This window comes from Girardinichthys multiradiatus, chromosome 23, assembly GCF_021462225.1.
Source record: "Girardinichthys multiradiatus isolate DD_20200921_A chromosome 23, DD_fGirMul_XY1, whole genome shotgun sequence".
Classification (NCBI taxonomy): domain Eukaryota; kingdom Metazoa; phylum Chordata; class Actinopteri; order Cyprinodontiformes; family Goodeidae; genus Girardinichthys; species Girardinichthys multiradiatus.
The window spans coordinates 35,559,005-35,571,950 of record NC_061815.1 but is presented as its reverse complement, the minus strand read 5'-3'; the positions used below and the strand labels follow the sequence as shown (position 1 = coordinate 35,571,950).

At 37.6% G+C, this 12,946-nt stretch overlaps 1 protein-coding gene across 1 annotated transcript in view; it reads right to left on the bottom strand.

The window, feature by feature from the left end:
• gfra4b (GDNF family receptor alpha 4b) overlaps window positions 1-12,946 on the bottom strand; it is an 87,564-nt gene that overhangs the window by 11,002 nt on the left and 63,616 nt on the right. Inside the window, exons 3-6 of the mRNA XM_047352818.1 lie at window positions 12,773-12,853; window positions 10,440-10,785; window positions 9,793-9,902; window positions 8,970-9,104 (exon numbers count right to left, since the gene is read on the bottom strand). Of these exons, the coding sequence (XP_047208774.1) occupies window positions 8,970-9,104; window positions 9,793-9,902; window positions 10,440-10,785; window positions 12,773-12,853 (672 nt within the window). The remainder of the gene's footprint in view (window positions 1-8,969; window positions 9,105-9,792; window positions 9,903-10,439; window positions 10,786-12,772; window positions 12,854-12,946) is intronic.

Here is a 12,946-nt window from a genome sequence, read left to right as displayed (position 1 = left end):
ATGTTTGCACACTGCCTCATTTTAACATGACAAGACTGTGTCTAGCAGGCAGATGATATTTGCTCGGCAACACAAAATGCGGTGCAAATCTCTCTTTGCCAGGATGATGAATTAAACGGAAGTGTAAACTCTAGTTTTCATGCATTTTGCAGGTGCGAAACAGGCAAATTTATGTATTGCTTTATATTTTCTTATTTGAGATATTTTGTTAACTAAGACATCCTTTGAAAATAACATAATGTTGTTTATTGTAATACACAATAAAAAGACAATTAAAGATTTTAATGTCTGTTGAATTAATGTTTATTAGATTTTATGAGAGCATGCATTATAACTTAAGTGATATTCCAACCTTGTTTGTGGTACATTGCATTGGTAGGTAACATTAACCCCTTCTAGATTATCCTTTCATTTTGTGCTCCAATCAGCCAATAACAAGCAGAGCAAAAATGTGTTTGTATTTAAAGCAATGACTGCATTTAAACAGCAGGCCTGCGCGAGTATCTTGACATAGTGCTCAGTTCTGTAAATGGGGGGTGTGCCCTAGGAGAAATCCTAAATGTCTCATGCAGATGAGTGCGGTAAAGTGTCGCCCTTGCCCCTTTGTTTCCTCAATCCCAGCCTCAAGATCTTAAGGTGCGCAGTCCCCTTAATCTCGGTAGATCGAGTTGTATGATGTGAAAACAGAAGTGATCCATAATGCGGTTGTGTTTATTGCAAAATATGATTTAAAAGGAACCTTTGTTTCTTCTCCTGTGCTGCAGTGTTGCAACCAAGTCATTCTTAATACATTTTGCCAGACCAAAACAGAACAAGTTCTTTTTGTTGTTTGACAGTTAAATCTGTTGTGTATCTGGTTGCTCTTGACAACAAATCTCAGTTTTTGGTTTTGCACACTATAGCAAAGAAAGATAGTCATCATTCATCACAACTGTATGACGAGGCATTTGGCTTTTAGCTGATGGTTTCCTAGTTACCTGTGCTTGAATGAATAATGGCTGCATTACCTGATGATAAAATGGGGAATGTAGTCAAATTACTTCAGTGACATAAAAATAGTTCAGCCCTTCAAATTATCATTGCATTGTTAAATCACAGGAGCCCACATGTAGGATGACCTTGATTACAGGACACTCTCAATCATCATGGCTGTTTTTTATAGAACACATGAACCACCTGAGACTCCCAAAGGGTAACTTTGCTAATGGAACACTTATGGCTTAAATTGCAACATAAAGAATAAAAGCAGCCCACAAAGTTATAGTACAAGACCATATTACATTTGTTCTTGTCAAAAATACATGTAAAGTGAGACCCACTTTTTCAAACCTCTATCAAGGGTTCTTGTAAAAGTTCTGGAGCTAAGCAGAAAAAGATACAGACGAAACGAATGAAAGAGTTTTTTTTTACATGCTAAATGCCTTTCATTAGTGGCTCAGTTTGAAAATTAATTACAACTCATTACAACAAAACATTCTGCAGCATTAAGACCTTGAAACTGTACATTCAAGTCAAGTCAAGTCAAGTTTATTTATATAGCGCTTTTCAGCAAAAAGGCACTCAAGACGCTGTACATAAAAAAAAAAAAAACATTACAATGATACAGAAAATTAAACAACAGAGGTAATTAAAAATAAAGAGAATAGAATGATGGATAAGAAAATGAAATAAAAGTTGGACTGAAAACTTAACTAATGATGTTTAGATGACACATTCAAAATCCACTCTAAACACATAAGTTTTTAATCTTGGTTTGAACCAACTTAGGGTTTCAGTGCTTTTACAGTTTTCTGGGAGTTTATTCCAGATTAGTGGAGCATAAGAACTAAAAGCTGCTTCTCCATGTTTGGTTCTGGGTATGCAGAGTAGATTTAATCCAGAAGACCTGAGAGGTCTGGGTGGTTGATACACTGACAACAAGTCTGTAATGTATTTTTGGTGCTAAGTTATTCAGTGATTTATAGACTAACATAGGTATTTCAAAGTCTATTCTCTGAGCTACAGGGAGCCAGTGGAGCGACTTTAGAACCGGGGTGATGTGCTCCACTTTCTTAGTTTTAGTGAGGCGTGGGCAGCAGCTTTCTGGATCAACTGCAGCTGTCTGATCGACTTTTTAGGCAGACCTGTGAAGACACCGTTGCAGTAATCAGTTCTACTAAAGATGAATCCATGAATTAGTTTCGTCCGCAGCAGAGGTGACTCTTGGTCTTCCTTTCCTGGGTTGGTCCTCATGTGAGCCAGTTTCTTTGTAGCGCTTGATGGTTTTTGCGACTGCACTTGGGGACACTTTCAAAGTTTTCCCAATTGTTTGGACTGACCGACCTTCATTTCTTAAAATAATGATGGCCACTCGTTTTTCTTTACTTAGCTGCTTTTTTCTTGCCATAATACAAATTCTGACAGTCTATTCAGTAGGACTATCATCTGTGTACTGTATCCACCTCCTTCACAACACAACTGATGGTCCCAACCCATTTATAAGGCTTAAAATCCCACTTATTAAACCTGACAGGGCACACCTGTGAAGTGAAAACCATTTCAGGTGACTACCTCTTGAAGCTCATCAACAGAATGCCAAGAGTGTGCGGAGCAGTAATCAAAGCAAAAGGTGGCTACTTTGAAGAACCTAGAATATAAGACATATTTTCAGTTGTTTCACACTTTTTTGTTCAGTATATAATTCCACATGTGTTAATTCATAGTGTTGATGCCTTCAGTGTGAAGCTACAATATTCATAGTCATGAAAATAAAGAAAACTCTTTGAATGAGAAGGTGTGTCCAAACTTTTTGTATGTACTGTATATTATTAGTTTACTGATCTGTAAACTATAGCCTAAAATGATAAAATTGTTACATAGGCTAGTCTTTTACTACATTGAAATAATGTGCCACAACCTCCTGCTAATGGGACAACTTGTGTTTTTTTAGCCGGGGGAGGCGCAATCTCTGACCCGCTGTCACTGGAACTGAATGCTGACCAAGAGCCGTCAGAATCCCTCTTTACCCCAGAATCACAATCATGTAATTTTTGAAGCATTACCAATGCCTCTGATGCAGAAAATATCCTTCTAGAAGCCATTTGTAGGATGCCAACAATCTCCTTCTCAGACTGCGGTTGCTAGGCAATGCTCGCTTGTATAAAAGAAATATCAATGTAAATAATAGGGCCGTCAAAACAGTGCTGTGGTAGTTAGAGGTAGAAATACTTAGATCTTTTATTTACTTTCTTTTTTTTAAAAAAGAGACAGGAATACACAAGACACAGGTTTAGAAAAAGTCAGTATGCCAGGAAGATAAGAGTTTTAATAAAACCAGAGTTATGGCATGTCAAACTTTCAAAACCGTTAAATGGACGGCCCTGGGAGTTCAAGTGTTAAACAGTCATAATCAACACATATCACAGATAAAAACTTATTCAAATCACTGAAAAAGTTTGTTTTCGACTTACGAGGCCTGTAACTATTCAACAACATGATTCGTACCGGGCTCTTTACCTGGAGAGCCAAATATTCAAAAGAATCAAATTTGCCCAGAAATGCCTTTTTACACTTTAGTGAATCTTTAAACAAAGTGGCCACCTCTCCACCTTTTCTTAGCTATCTGCTCTCACAAAGAAAATTGTAGTTCGGAGGCGTCGACTCCATCAGAATGGGTGCTTCATTAAATTCATGTAACCATGTTTCAAGATTGTGGTCAGTAATGAAGTCATTGATTAAAAAGGATTTTCCTGACAGAGATCTAATGTTCAATAAAGCCAGTTTATATGACTAAGTTGCTGATATTAACTCCGTGTCTGGTTGTACCTGACAGTTTATGGCTTTTAAGTTTGATTGTTTATAACTGTCTCTTATCCTTTTAGCTTTGTTCTTTCAGTCACATATAAGCACAGAGATTTTACAACTATCTCCTATTAGGGGCCCAAGTTTTTCCTGGATATGCTGATTTCTGATAGAGTTACCACTGGGACCCAGACTGTATCACAGAGAAGTGATTTGAAGGTCCTGATTAGGAGGAGATAGATTAGGAGGTGGTGGGGCTCTGTGGCTTTTGGAAGATGTTGGTTTAGTAGCAGGGCCTCGGCCACGGGGGGTTCTGAATGGAGAAGAGGTCAGAGCCATTTGGGTCCCGATCTTAAGAGCTCCTCTCATGCTGTCAGAATCCAGTAAAGCAAAACCGGGCTCAGTGGGGAGATGGGAGAGTTCTGTGCAGTCTGGGTCGGGGTCTGGGGTGAGGGGGTTTTAATGGGGGGGTCAGTCTGGCTCGGGTTTGGGGGGAGGGGGATATAGTCTCCTTTTTCCAAGGGAAACGGGGGCATTTCTCTGTAATTCTGGCCATTCTAATTTATTTAATTGCTGAGATCTTCCAGTGAGTCGTCCACCTTGATTTTTTGGGCATGCACCTAAAACATCCCAGGGGGGTCTGCCGGTAGGTTTATTCTCAGTGTTCTGATTGCTGGCTGAGTCGTTGAGCTGGCTGTCACTGTTTGGGATCACAAGCAGAGTTGAATCATTGCTGTACCCCATATTCACCTCCACATTCACTTCTAGTCGATGGATTTTCATCTCCAAAACAGCCAATTTCTGTAAAACGTTGTTCGAACTCCTCTGTGGTGAAGGGAGGCATCTTGTGCCGATTAGCTGGTGTCCACATGTCCTTCTTTTGGGTTCGATTATAAAAACATCAAAATCCTTTGGAAAAAGAATAAAAATAATAATAATTCTTGGGAGTCGCTGGTAAGAAGTAGTTTTAGTCCAATATTTCCATAATTTTGGCTAAGAGAGAAGTTAGGAGTAAAAGAATGCAAGCAAGCAGGGAGCTTAGGAGAAAAGCGTCTGAGCAGGCAGAGAGGCGGAAGCGGGCCATTCATGTCAATGGTACTGACACAAACCACCGACCTAAATACTGCTGCAGACAGAGTTCTCCTAACATCTGTATCCATCAAAAGACAAGGCACCAGGAATAATAAACCCCAAATCTTCAGTTTAAAAAAAGGTGCCATAGGTAAACAGCAATCAACAGCCTCAATTCAGTTGGCTTGTTGAATAAACCAGTCATTTCCAGCCTGCAGATCAGCAAAGTAGAAACCAGGGTTTAATTGAAAAATATACTATGTCTTTGACATAATACATAAAGGACTAATAATGGTTCATTTGTTACTGTAATCACAAGAATTCAAATTAGGATCAACAACAGCTTTGTCCAGTTTTCAGACAAATGGAGTTTTGACGAAAATTAAACTTGGAAGACTCACCTCCACTTCCAGCTCTGTCTAATTACTCCACTACGTTCTCCGCTCCAACCAATGAGCTCCTGATCTACATTCCTCTTCAGCCAATCATCCCTCCAGGCTTTGCTTTAAAAGACCTTAATACGCAGAATCTCCTGATCTTCAGCTGAGCTTCGACCCTCCTCCACCCCATCTCCACCATCAGGCTTTAAGCTCCTTCCGACTCCCTTATCTTCTCGGGCCTCCACTCCACCACCAGTATCAGGATCCCGGGGGGTAGACTTCTCTAATTCTAACCCTAAGATGTTTATTCAAGCTCATGTCATTATCAGCATCCATGTCTTCCACCGGGGTCCAAGCACCAAAAGAAATCAAACATCAGCTAATAAACTCATCTAATTGCCATCTCTGTGTTTCTCTCATTTGTGAGTATTTCCAGGTTGAAATGACAGATAAACTAAACTCAATGAAAACTGAAATTGTTTTCAAATCCCGTTTTTTTTACAAAAACATTCAAATTACTCCATCTGGTATGGAAAAATGTTCAGTGACCTCACATTTGCGGGGCCACTCGCTTATAATTCATAGAGAACCGACAATGTGAACTCTTGGGTAGAATTATCAAGGAAAGCATGTGAGGGGGATACTAATAGCGATGATAAACTGGGCATGTAAATGTAAAACAGAGACCAAGAGCAAACTGATAATGCTGCAAAACCCACAAAATGCCTTATTTAAATATATCTCATTTTGCTTCTGTTGGAGCCTGCTGGGAAAGATCTGTCTAACAGAACCCAAACAACTTTGTCCTATCACTTTTTGCAGCCACAAAGCACTGTTTGATTTTTACATGAAGTCTATTTCAGTTGTCCTTATTACAGCTTCTCTGTATGATTCACTCTGATTAGTGAATACAATTTTCCTGTTGCATTCAAAATGCAGTGCCATTATTTATTTAAAGGAAGATCAGACGAAGAAATCAGAATGTACCAACACTGTATGGTATTACTTGTATTTTTATACTGTACCTGTTTATCATACTCAAAATGTCCATAAGCTAGATTTTATCAGTTAAAACTGCATATAGTAAATAAATGATATAAACAGCTTTAAGTTACTCTTTTTTTAAATCTGGTTAGGATAAAAACAGCAGCCACTACAATTCTTCATGGTATAGATTGAACGATGTGTCGACTGAACGACGTGTCGAGAACATTCCTCAGAGATTTTGGTTCACATTGACCTTTACTGTTATGCTTTAAATGTATTATCTAGTAATATAACTATTATGCAATTATCCAATACAAGGCAATATAAAACTTATTTTGGATTTTTGCCTTTGTTGTGGCTATGAAAAAATTGTCCGGATTTCCACTAAACACACCAACATACATATATACATGTACATATGAATCCACATTGTTGATGACCGCAATTTTCTTGAGGTACATGACCTTATCAGGAGGATGTGACGATTCTAGATAATTATCCATGGTCAGAAAAGTATGCAATATTGCAATGTTGTGAAATGCTTGAAGCGATAAGGAGACACCCAAGATGGCAGACCGGCGACTTCACTGATGTCAGTGAAAGCCCCCCATTGGAATAGGATCTAGTGGAGGTGGAGACCACTGGAGAATAGTGAATTCATTTTCATGTCACAGAAATCATCCATCCATTTTCTATACCTGGTTGCAATTACTAAGAGATGTATTTGATTGATGTCTATATTTGCAAGGAAAAAGAAGAAAGATGATGATCATCAAACCTTTATATTGAAGCAAGTTATCAGAATTACCTTTTATTCACAGATCCAGACATAACCAACTAACTTCAGGGCTGCAGAGCATGTCTAATAATGGTTTGTATGAGGGGGCATTGTTGACGAAAATTATTCATCACTGTGTGCATGGTTTTGAATGATCTCTTATCTGTAGTGTTTAGCTATAGTTGCCGCAACTAGCTAATGTCCTGTTTACCCCCTTCACAAGCTTCGATTTGAGAAGGCCCTTCAGATAAAGAGCGAAAAGTCTTCAACTACCAGAATTGAAGTCAGTTGTTTTTTTTTAAACTTTTTTATACTAGTATACAACCTAAACAGGAGCTACAAAACTTATTTATTTACAACTAGCATATTTCTGCAGCAATCCTGTCTTGTTATAGTTGCATCAGCAGTATTTTCATACTTCACAAACACTGGCAACTCTGGAATGATGTTCTTAATGCATAAGCTGTAATACAAATATGTGAAATTTTCTGATGATCCTGTAAGGGTTCAGAAGAAATCCAAAATACATTTTTTAAAATCGTTGTCGATTAAACTGACATGACAAAAGAATGGTACAATTGTTAAAAGCGCTCAATCAATGTAATTGATGTCCATCATGTGTATGTAAGCTTACTGCTATGCATGTTTGTATTAAGAAATAATAATAAATGATAACTAAGCTATGAATAATAAAATTTAGATTTCACATTTTGGTTAGTTGTGCAGTTGTAGTTAAAGTCCTAATTACACATTGGTCACCAGCAGATGTCCAAAAGGGTAGAAATATTAGTCGCTGTAACACTGTTTGTAAGGAAATGTTTGACTCGCTCTGCACCACTCACCTAAAGCATATTAATTCCTTCGGTTTGAGTAGCGAGTACTTACAATGGAGTTCCAGTACAGGAAAAGCAAGTGAGGAGAGCTTCAACTTCAAGGTCTTCAGTAAGTGGAGAAAACTGTTTATAATTATGAAGTTGTAGTTAATAAATCTGCTACAGATTTGATAACTTACTATTCACTTAAAGCAAGTACAGTTTTCTGTTTTTTCACAGCAAAATTCATCCTAGGCCCTTTACTTTTTATACTTTAGTGTGTAATTAAGTACAGTCAGTTGAAGGCTAGGGACATACAAATAAGGACCTGACAAAAACAGCTAACCAGGAATTATACACACCTAGGCCAGAAAAAGACAAGCAGCAGAAACAAACCAAGAACAAAATTACTAAAATACAGACAGAACAAAGCAAATTAGGATGTACAGAGGTATTAAAACACAAAATACCACAAAACAGGTAAAATGACCAAAATCCAATGGCTTATAACAGGTCAGCATTATAAACAGCATTTATCTAAGTCAGGCTTTTTATCATAGAAAAAAATCTGTTATTTGCCTAGATGTTTTCTTTTGTTTTTTATTTCCATCTTACTGTTGGTCTGTATGTTGGTCTCACTTCTCCCCAATGTTAATGATTGATTTGAAGAGTAACTTATCTCTAAATAAACAGAGAGAAAGAGAGCCTTGAAAAATATTAATACCCCTTGAATGTCTCTGAAAATGCTGCCCATTTTTCATTTTAAAATACCTCAGACTCATTCGAACTGGAAGGAGTGAATCTGTGACAGTAATAAAGTCTTGCTACAGATTCTCAACTGCATTTAAGTCAAAACATTGTCAGAGTGGTAGATAGTTCCATCTATCTTTGTATGCTACTCCCTGCCAGCAAGGTAATTATTGTATGCTATGTGGCTACCGATATGAACACCAAACTGATCAGATCTCTTTTTTTTACTATTTGAAGTATTCTTTTTCTTTCGCTTCACAGTTATGCCTTACCTTGTGTTACACCATAACATAAAATCACAATAAAATATATTGGGATTTGTGATTGTGACAAAGTGTAAAAAAGTTCAAGTTGTATGAATAATTTTGCAAAGTATTAGATGATAAAAGTGTTCAGTTGCTGTGGACTTACTGAGACAGCTGTTGTCTGTGAAAAATCCCAGGAAGTGATCACATTCCTCCCCCGTGCCCCCACTTGGTGAGCAGGAGCACCACGGAGCCACGTTGGTTGTGGAGTTGTCGACATAGTTGGAATTTATAGTACTTCCTGCAGACAGACAGCACGGGGGTTCGATTAGTATTAAATATTCATTATTTCTTGTTTTGTGACACTACATTCATTCTGCTTTTTTTCTAAACATTAATGGACACTGCATGACCGCTTGTTCTGTAGTGAGGAGATAATACTGTTATAATATTAGTCTGAGAGTCTTAGCACTGGTTTAATACTCTAATAAATTTTTTTTAGGTCAAGACATTTGTTATCAATATGGTGGAGGTTGGACTCCAAGTGCTTTAATAAATACAAGACAGAACTGAAAATGCCAAGGCAGTGTTTTTGCTAAGGGGCACCATATAAGGTTCTTGAAATGTATTAGGTAATTTCAAGTGTGTGGAAATAAAGCTTTCATTATTTTTCTTTCACATACTGTTATAAAACAGATTGCACCTTACAATATATAAAAGGGACCTCTTATTTTTTTCAATGAGGGAGATGTTCAGGTTGAACTTTTCTTTTTAAATTAAGTTTCCTATTACTCCTAATGTGTTTTGTGTACATTTATTTCCCTCAAGCTAGCTTACACACATTCTTGTCTATTTACCTATTTCCATCTTTCACACAACATACGGTGCAAACCTCCTCTCATACATCCCCATTTTGTCCTGCAGCAGCTCATTTCGTTTGGTTTTGCACATGTTTCCTTCTCAGAGTAACATCTCAGATATTTACCCACCTATAAGCCCTGTGTAGGCGAGTAGACATCTTCCATAGTTCCCCTCCTTGCAGCCATTGGCAGATGTTTCCGAAGGTTCGCAGTCAAGCTGAAACTGTGCCAGACGAGACCTGCGAAACCACAACATGGGCACAGGTTAGTAGAAACATTTCAGAAACTTGTAAAGTTTTATATGGAGTCTTTACAGTTTTCTCATAATTATTTCTGCTCTAACTTTAATTAACATGACATAAAAGATATATTGTTTTCTATGCTAAAGAGACTAAAACTACTGAACTGTAGACAGAAAGTGATAGAAGAATAATACATTTCATCCCCCAGACCTGGGATCATTAGTAAAGCCCTGTGAGTGTAATGGGGCAGAGGAAAAATAATGGCCATGCACAGGAGATAGCAATGAGCAATAACTCTGATCCATCTGCTTCTCATTCTGTACTAAATATTTAACAGGTTATTTCACCAGTGTCTCTCTGGGTGTTCAAAGCAATGGTGGCAGAAAGCTTCAAGGTAAAATAGTGGTCTATTCTGCTGATTGAATTACTGTTTATTCAGTTATCGTTTACTAAAAACATCTGGGAATTACAATTCTATAACAGCCTAAACTATTTGCAAAACAATTAAAAGCTTCACTTTAAATATTTTCTAACCTGCACACATAGTCTGCATTACAAATCTTCATCTGTGTAATGCAATTAGGTTTTTCCCCAGTTTCATAGGAACAGCTCGGCACAATGGTCTGCCTTCGACGCTCCGCACATGCAGTGTCCGTACAGGGGCAGAAGAGCAGCTTGTGCGTGTAGTCAGCAGGTACCCGGTCAAAGAACCTGCGCAGGGCCTTGTTGCATTTAGGCCGATTGCACAAGCCTGATTTGGCAGTGGGTTTGATGCAAGCTGAGACGTATTCTGTGCGCAGCTTCTGGCACAAGTCGTCTACGTTGCAAGCCTTGGCTGCATCCAGGCAGCGATTCACGGTTGTCATGCCAACATCTGAGTCTGTGAATGAAAGGAAGCTCAAAGTCAAGAAGTCAGTGAGAAAGTAATAGCAACATCTCAAAAACGTTTTGTGTTTATGTAAATAAGTATGACTGTGGTAAGTAGTCAATGCTAAGCACATTCATTAAAAGAACTAAACCCACAGTCATTCAGAACTTCTGCAGACAGTACTAAGATATAGAGGGGCTCTCAAAAGCATACACGCACTGGGTAAAGCCACGTGTTTGTGATGTAAAAAAAAAGGTAGCATAATAAAATCATTTCAAAACTTTTCCCACCTTTATTGTGACAGAAATTCATATGGATTAAACTTTGCTGAAACACCTTCCAATTCATTTTCAGCAGGATTTCTTTTTGAGTTCACCACTAACATTAATCAACCTGAAATAAAGTTCACCTTTCCTTAAGGTTTTCCTGAAATTTTCATCATATCACAAAAAATGTACATTTCTACAAAGGTGTAGAAAACAAGACAGAAAGAGGTTATAGAGGCTGACAGGAGAACAACAGCAACACTAAAGAAGTTGCAGGAGTTTTCAGCAAGGACTAGTTGTCTTCTCCATGTAACAACAATCGAATTTATTTTGCAATTGTTTAGAATAGGGATAGAGTTGTGAGCCTGAAGCCTTTTCTTCCAAAGAAAAGACCCAAAATGTGAGTTTGACTCAAAAACAACACTTGTCATCGCCAACAGAACACCATACCCACAATTACTATTCTTTAGAGGGAACAGTTTTTTTTATTGAGGTGGTTGACAACATGAACAGTTCCAAAAGCTGTTTACCTAAACCCTTCAGGTGTCTGTTAGAAGATTGAAAACAAAGATGGGTTTTCGTTGTTGTTGTTTTTTGCATAACTTTGAGAATTAATTCATAAAAAAACAAAGGTTCAGAATTTCAAAGTTGGAGTCCAGAACTAAATTCGGCAGAAAATCGATGGGACGGGCCCTCCTGAAGGGCTGTGGACAAGAAATGTCAAATATTGTAAAACCTGTATGTCAGATGTTTGCCGGACTTCTACCAAATCAAGGAGGACTACAAACCTGATTAAGAAACATCAGTTCTATCAGGAGGAATGGGCCAAAATTGAAGGAAACTATTGTGAGAAGCTTGTAGAAGGACACCTAAAATGTTTGAAAGTATGTGAACTTTCAATTTGGTAAAAAAGTGAAAGAAAATTTTCTGCATTTAACAAATATAAATAATTTTGGTAGAGCACAAGAAGAAGAGTTGACGCAGTACATCAGTCATGCAAGAACCACCTCTAATGTCACCAAGTCTCCTTAACTATTCATTTTAAAGCCTTCATTAACATATTTACCAGTGGTGCAAATAGTTGTGAATGGATCTGTATGCAAGGTGGGCTTGATTTGAAAACAACACTGCTTTTTTTATTTTAAGTAGATCAAGGGTGGGAAGTTGAACTGGTAAAAAGATCAAATGATCCTATATCTTCGATGATCCTGGATCTTCTGCTGTAATTCACAGAGAATATTCTAAAAGAAAATAAATGCAATTGAACTTTATATATGCGATCTTCATCTCTAACAGAAAGAATGTACAATGATCGCTCTTTTTTAAGTTTGTTCCAGTTTAATTCATTTTTTATATGATTTTATTGTTCAGAAGGCCATAGGCTACAAAGGGAATGCAAGATTTAGAATACCGCATGACTAAAAATCAGTTGCTTAAACCAAATTCCCCATCAGTATGCTGTAACACACAAGGATTATTCTGTTTTATTTAAGCTTGGAATATTAAGCTTTGTATCCAAAAATACCAACAACACAAACAAATAAGTTTGATTTTGGAAGTTAAGATGAATATTTACACGTTTTCTTCGAGGACAGTAAGAAATCTCTATTTGTCTTAGGCAAGTTTCCAGGGAAGTCAGTGGTTTATGTGCATTATTTCCAGTACAAAATGTCTTTGAAGGATGAAACAGTATAAACAACAGGGGGAAAGATAATAAAGGGCAGTCAGCTAACCTGCCGTAATGGATGCCAAGCGGACGTAATCATAATCCCTCTGTGCTGTCTCATAGGGATAACTCTCCACAAGGTTGAGTCCTGAAAGAATAACAGATGGCCAAAATTAATGATCAGAGGATGAGACAAAAATGCTGAAAGTAAGCTGTTTTTATTTAGTCACTGAGAAACACC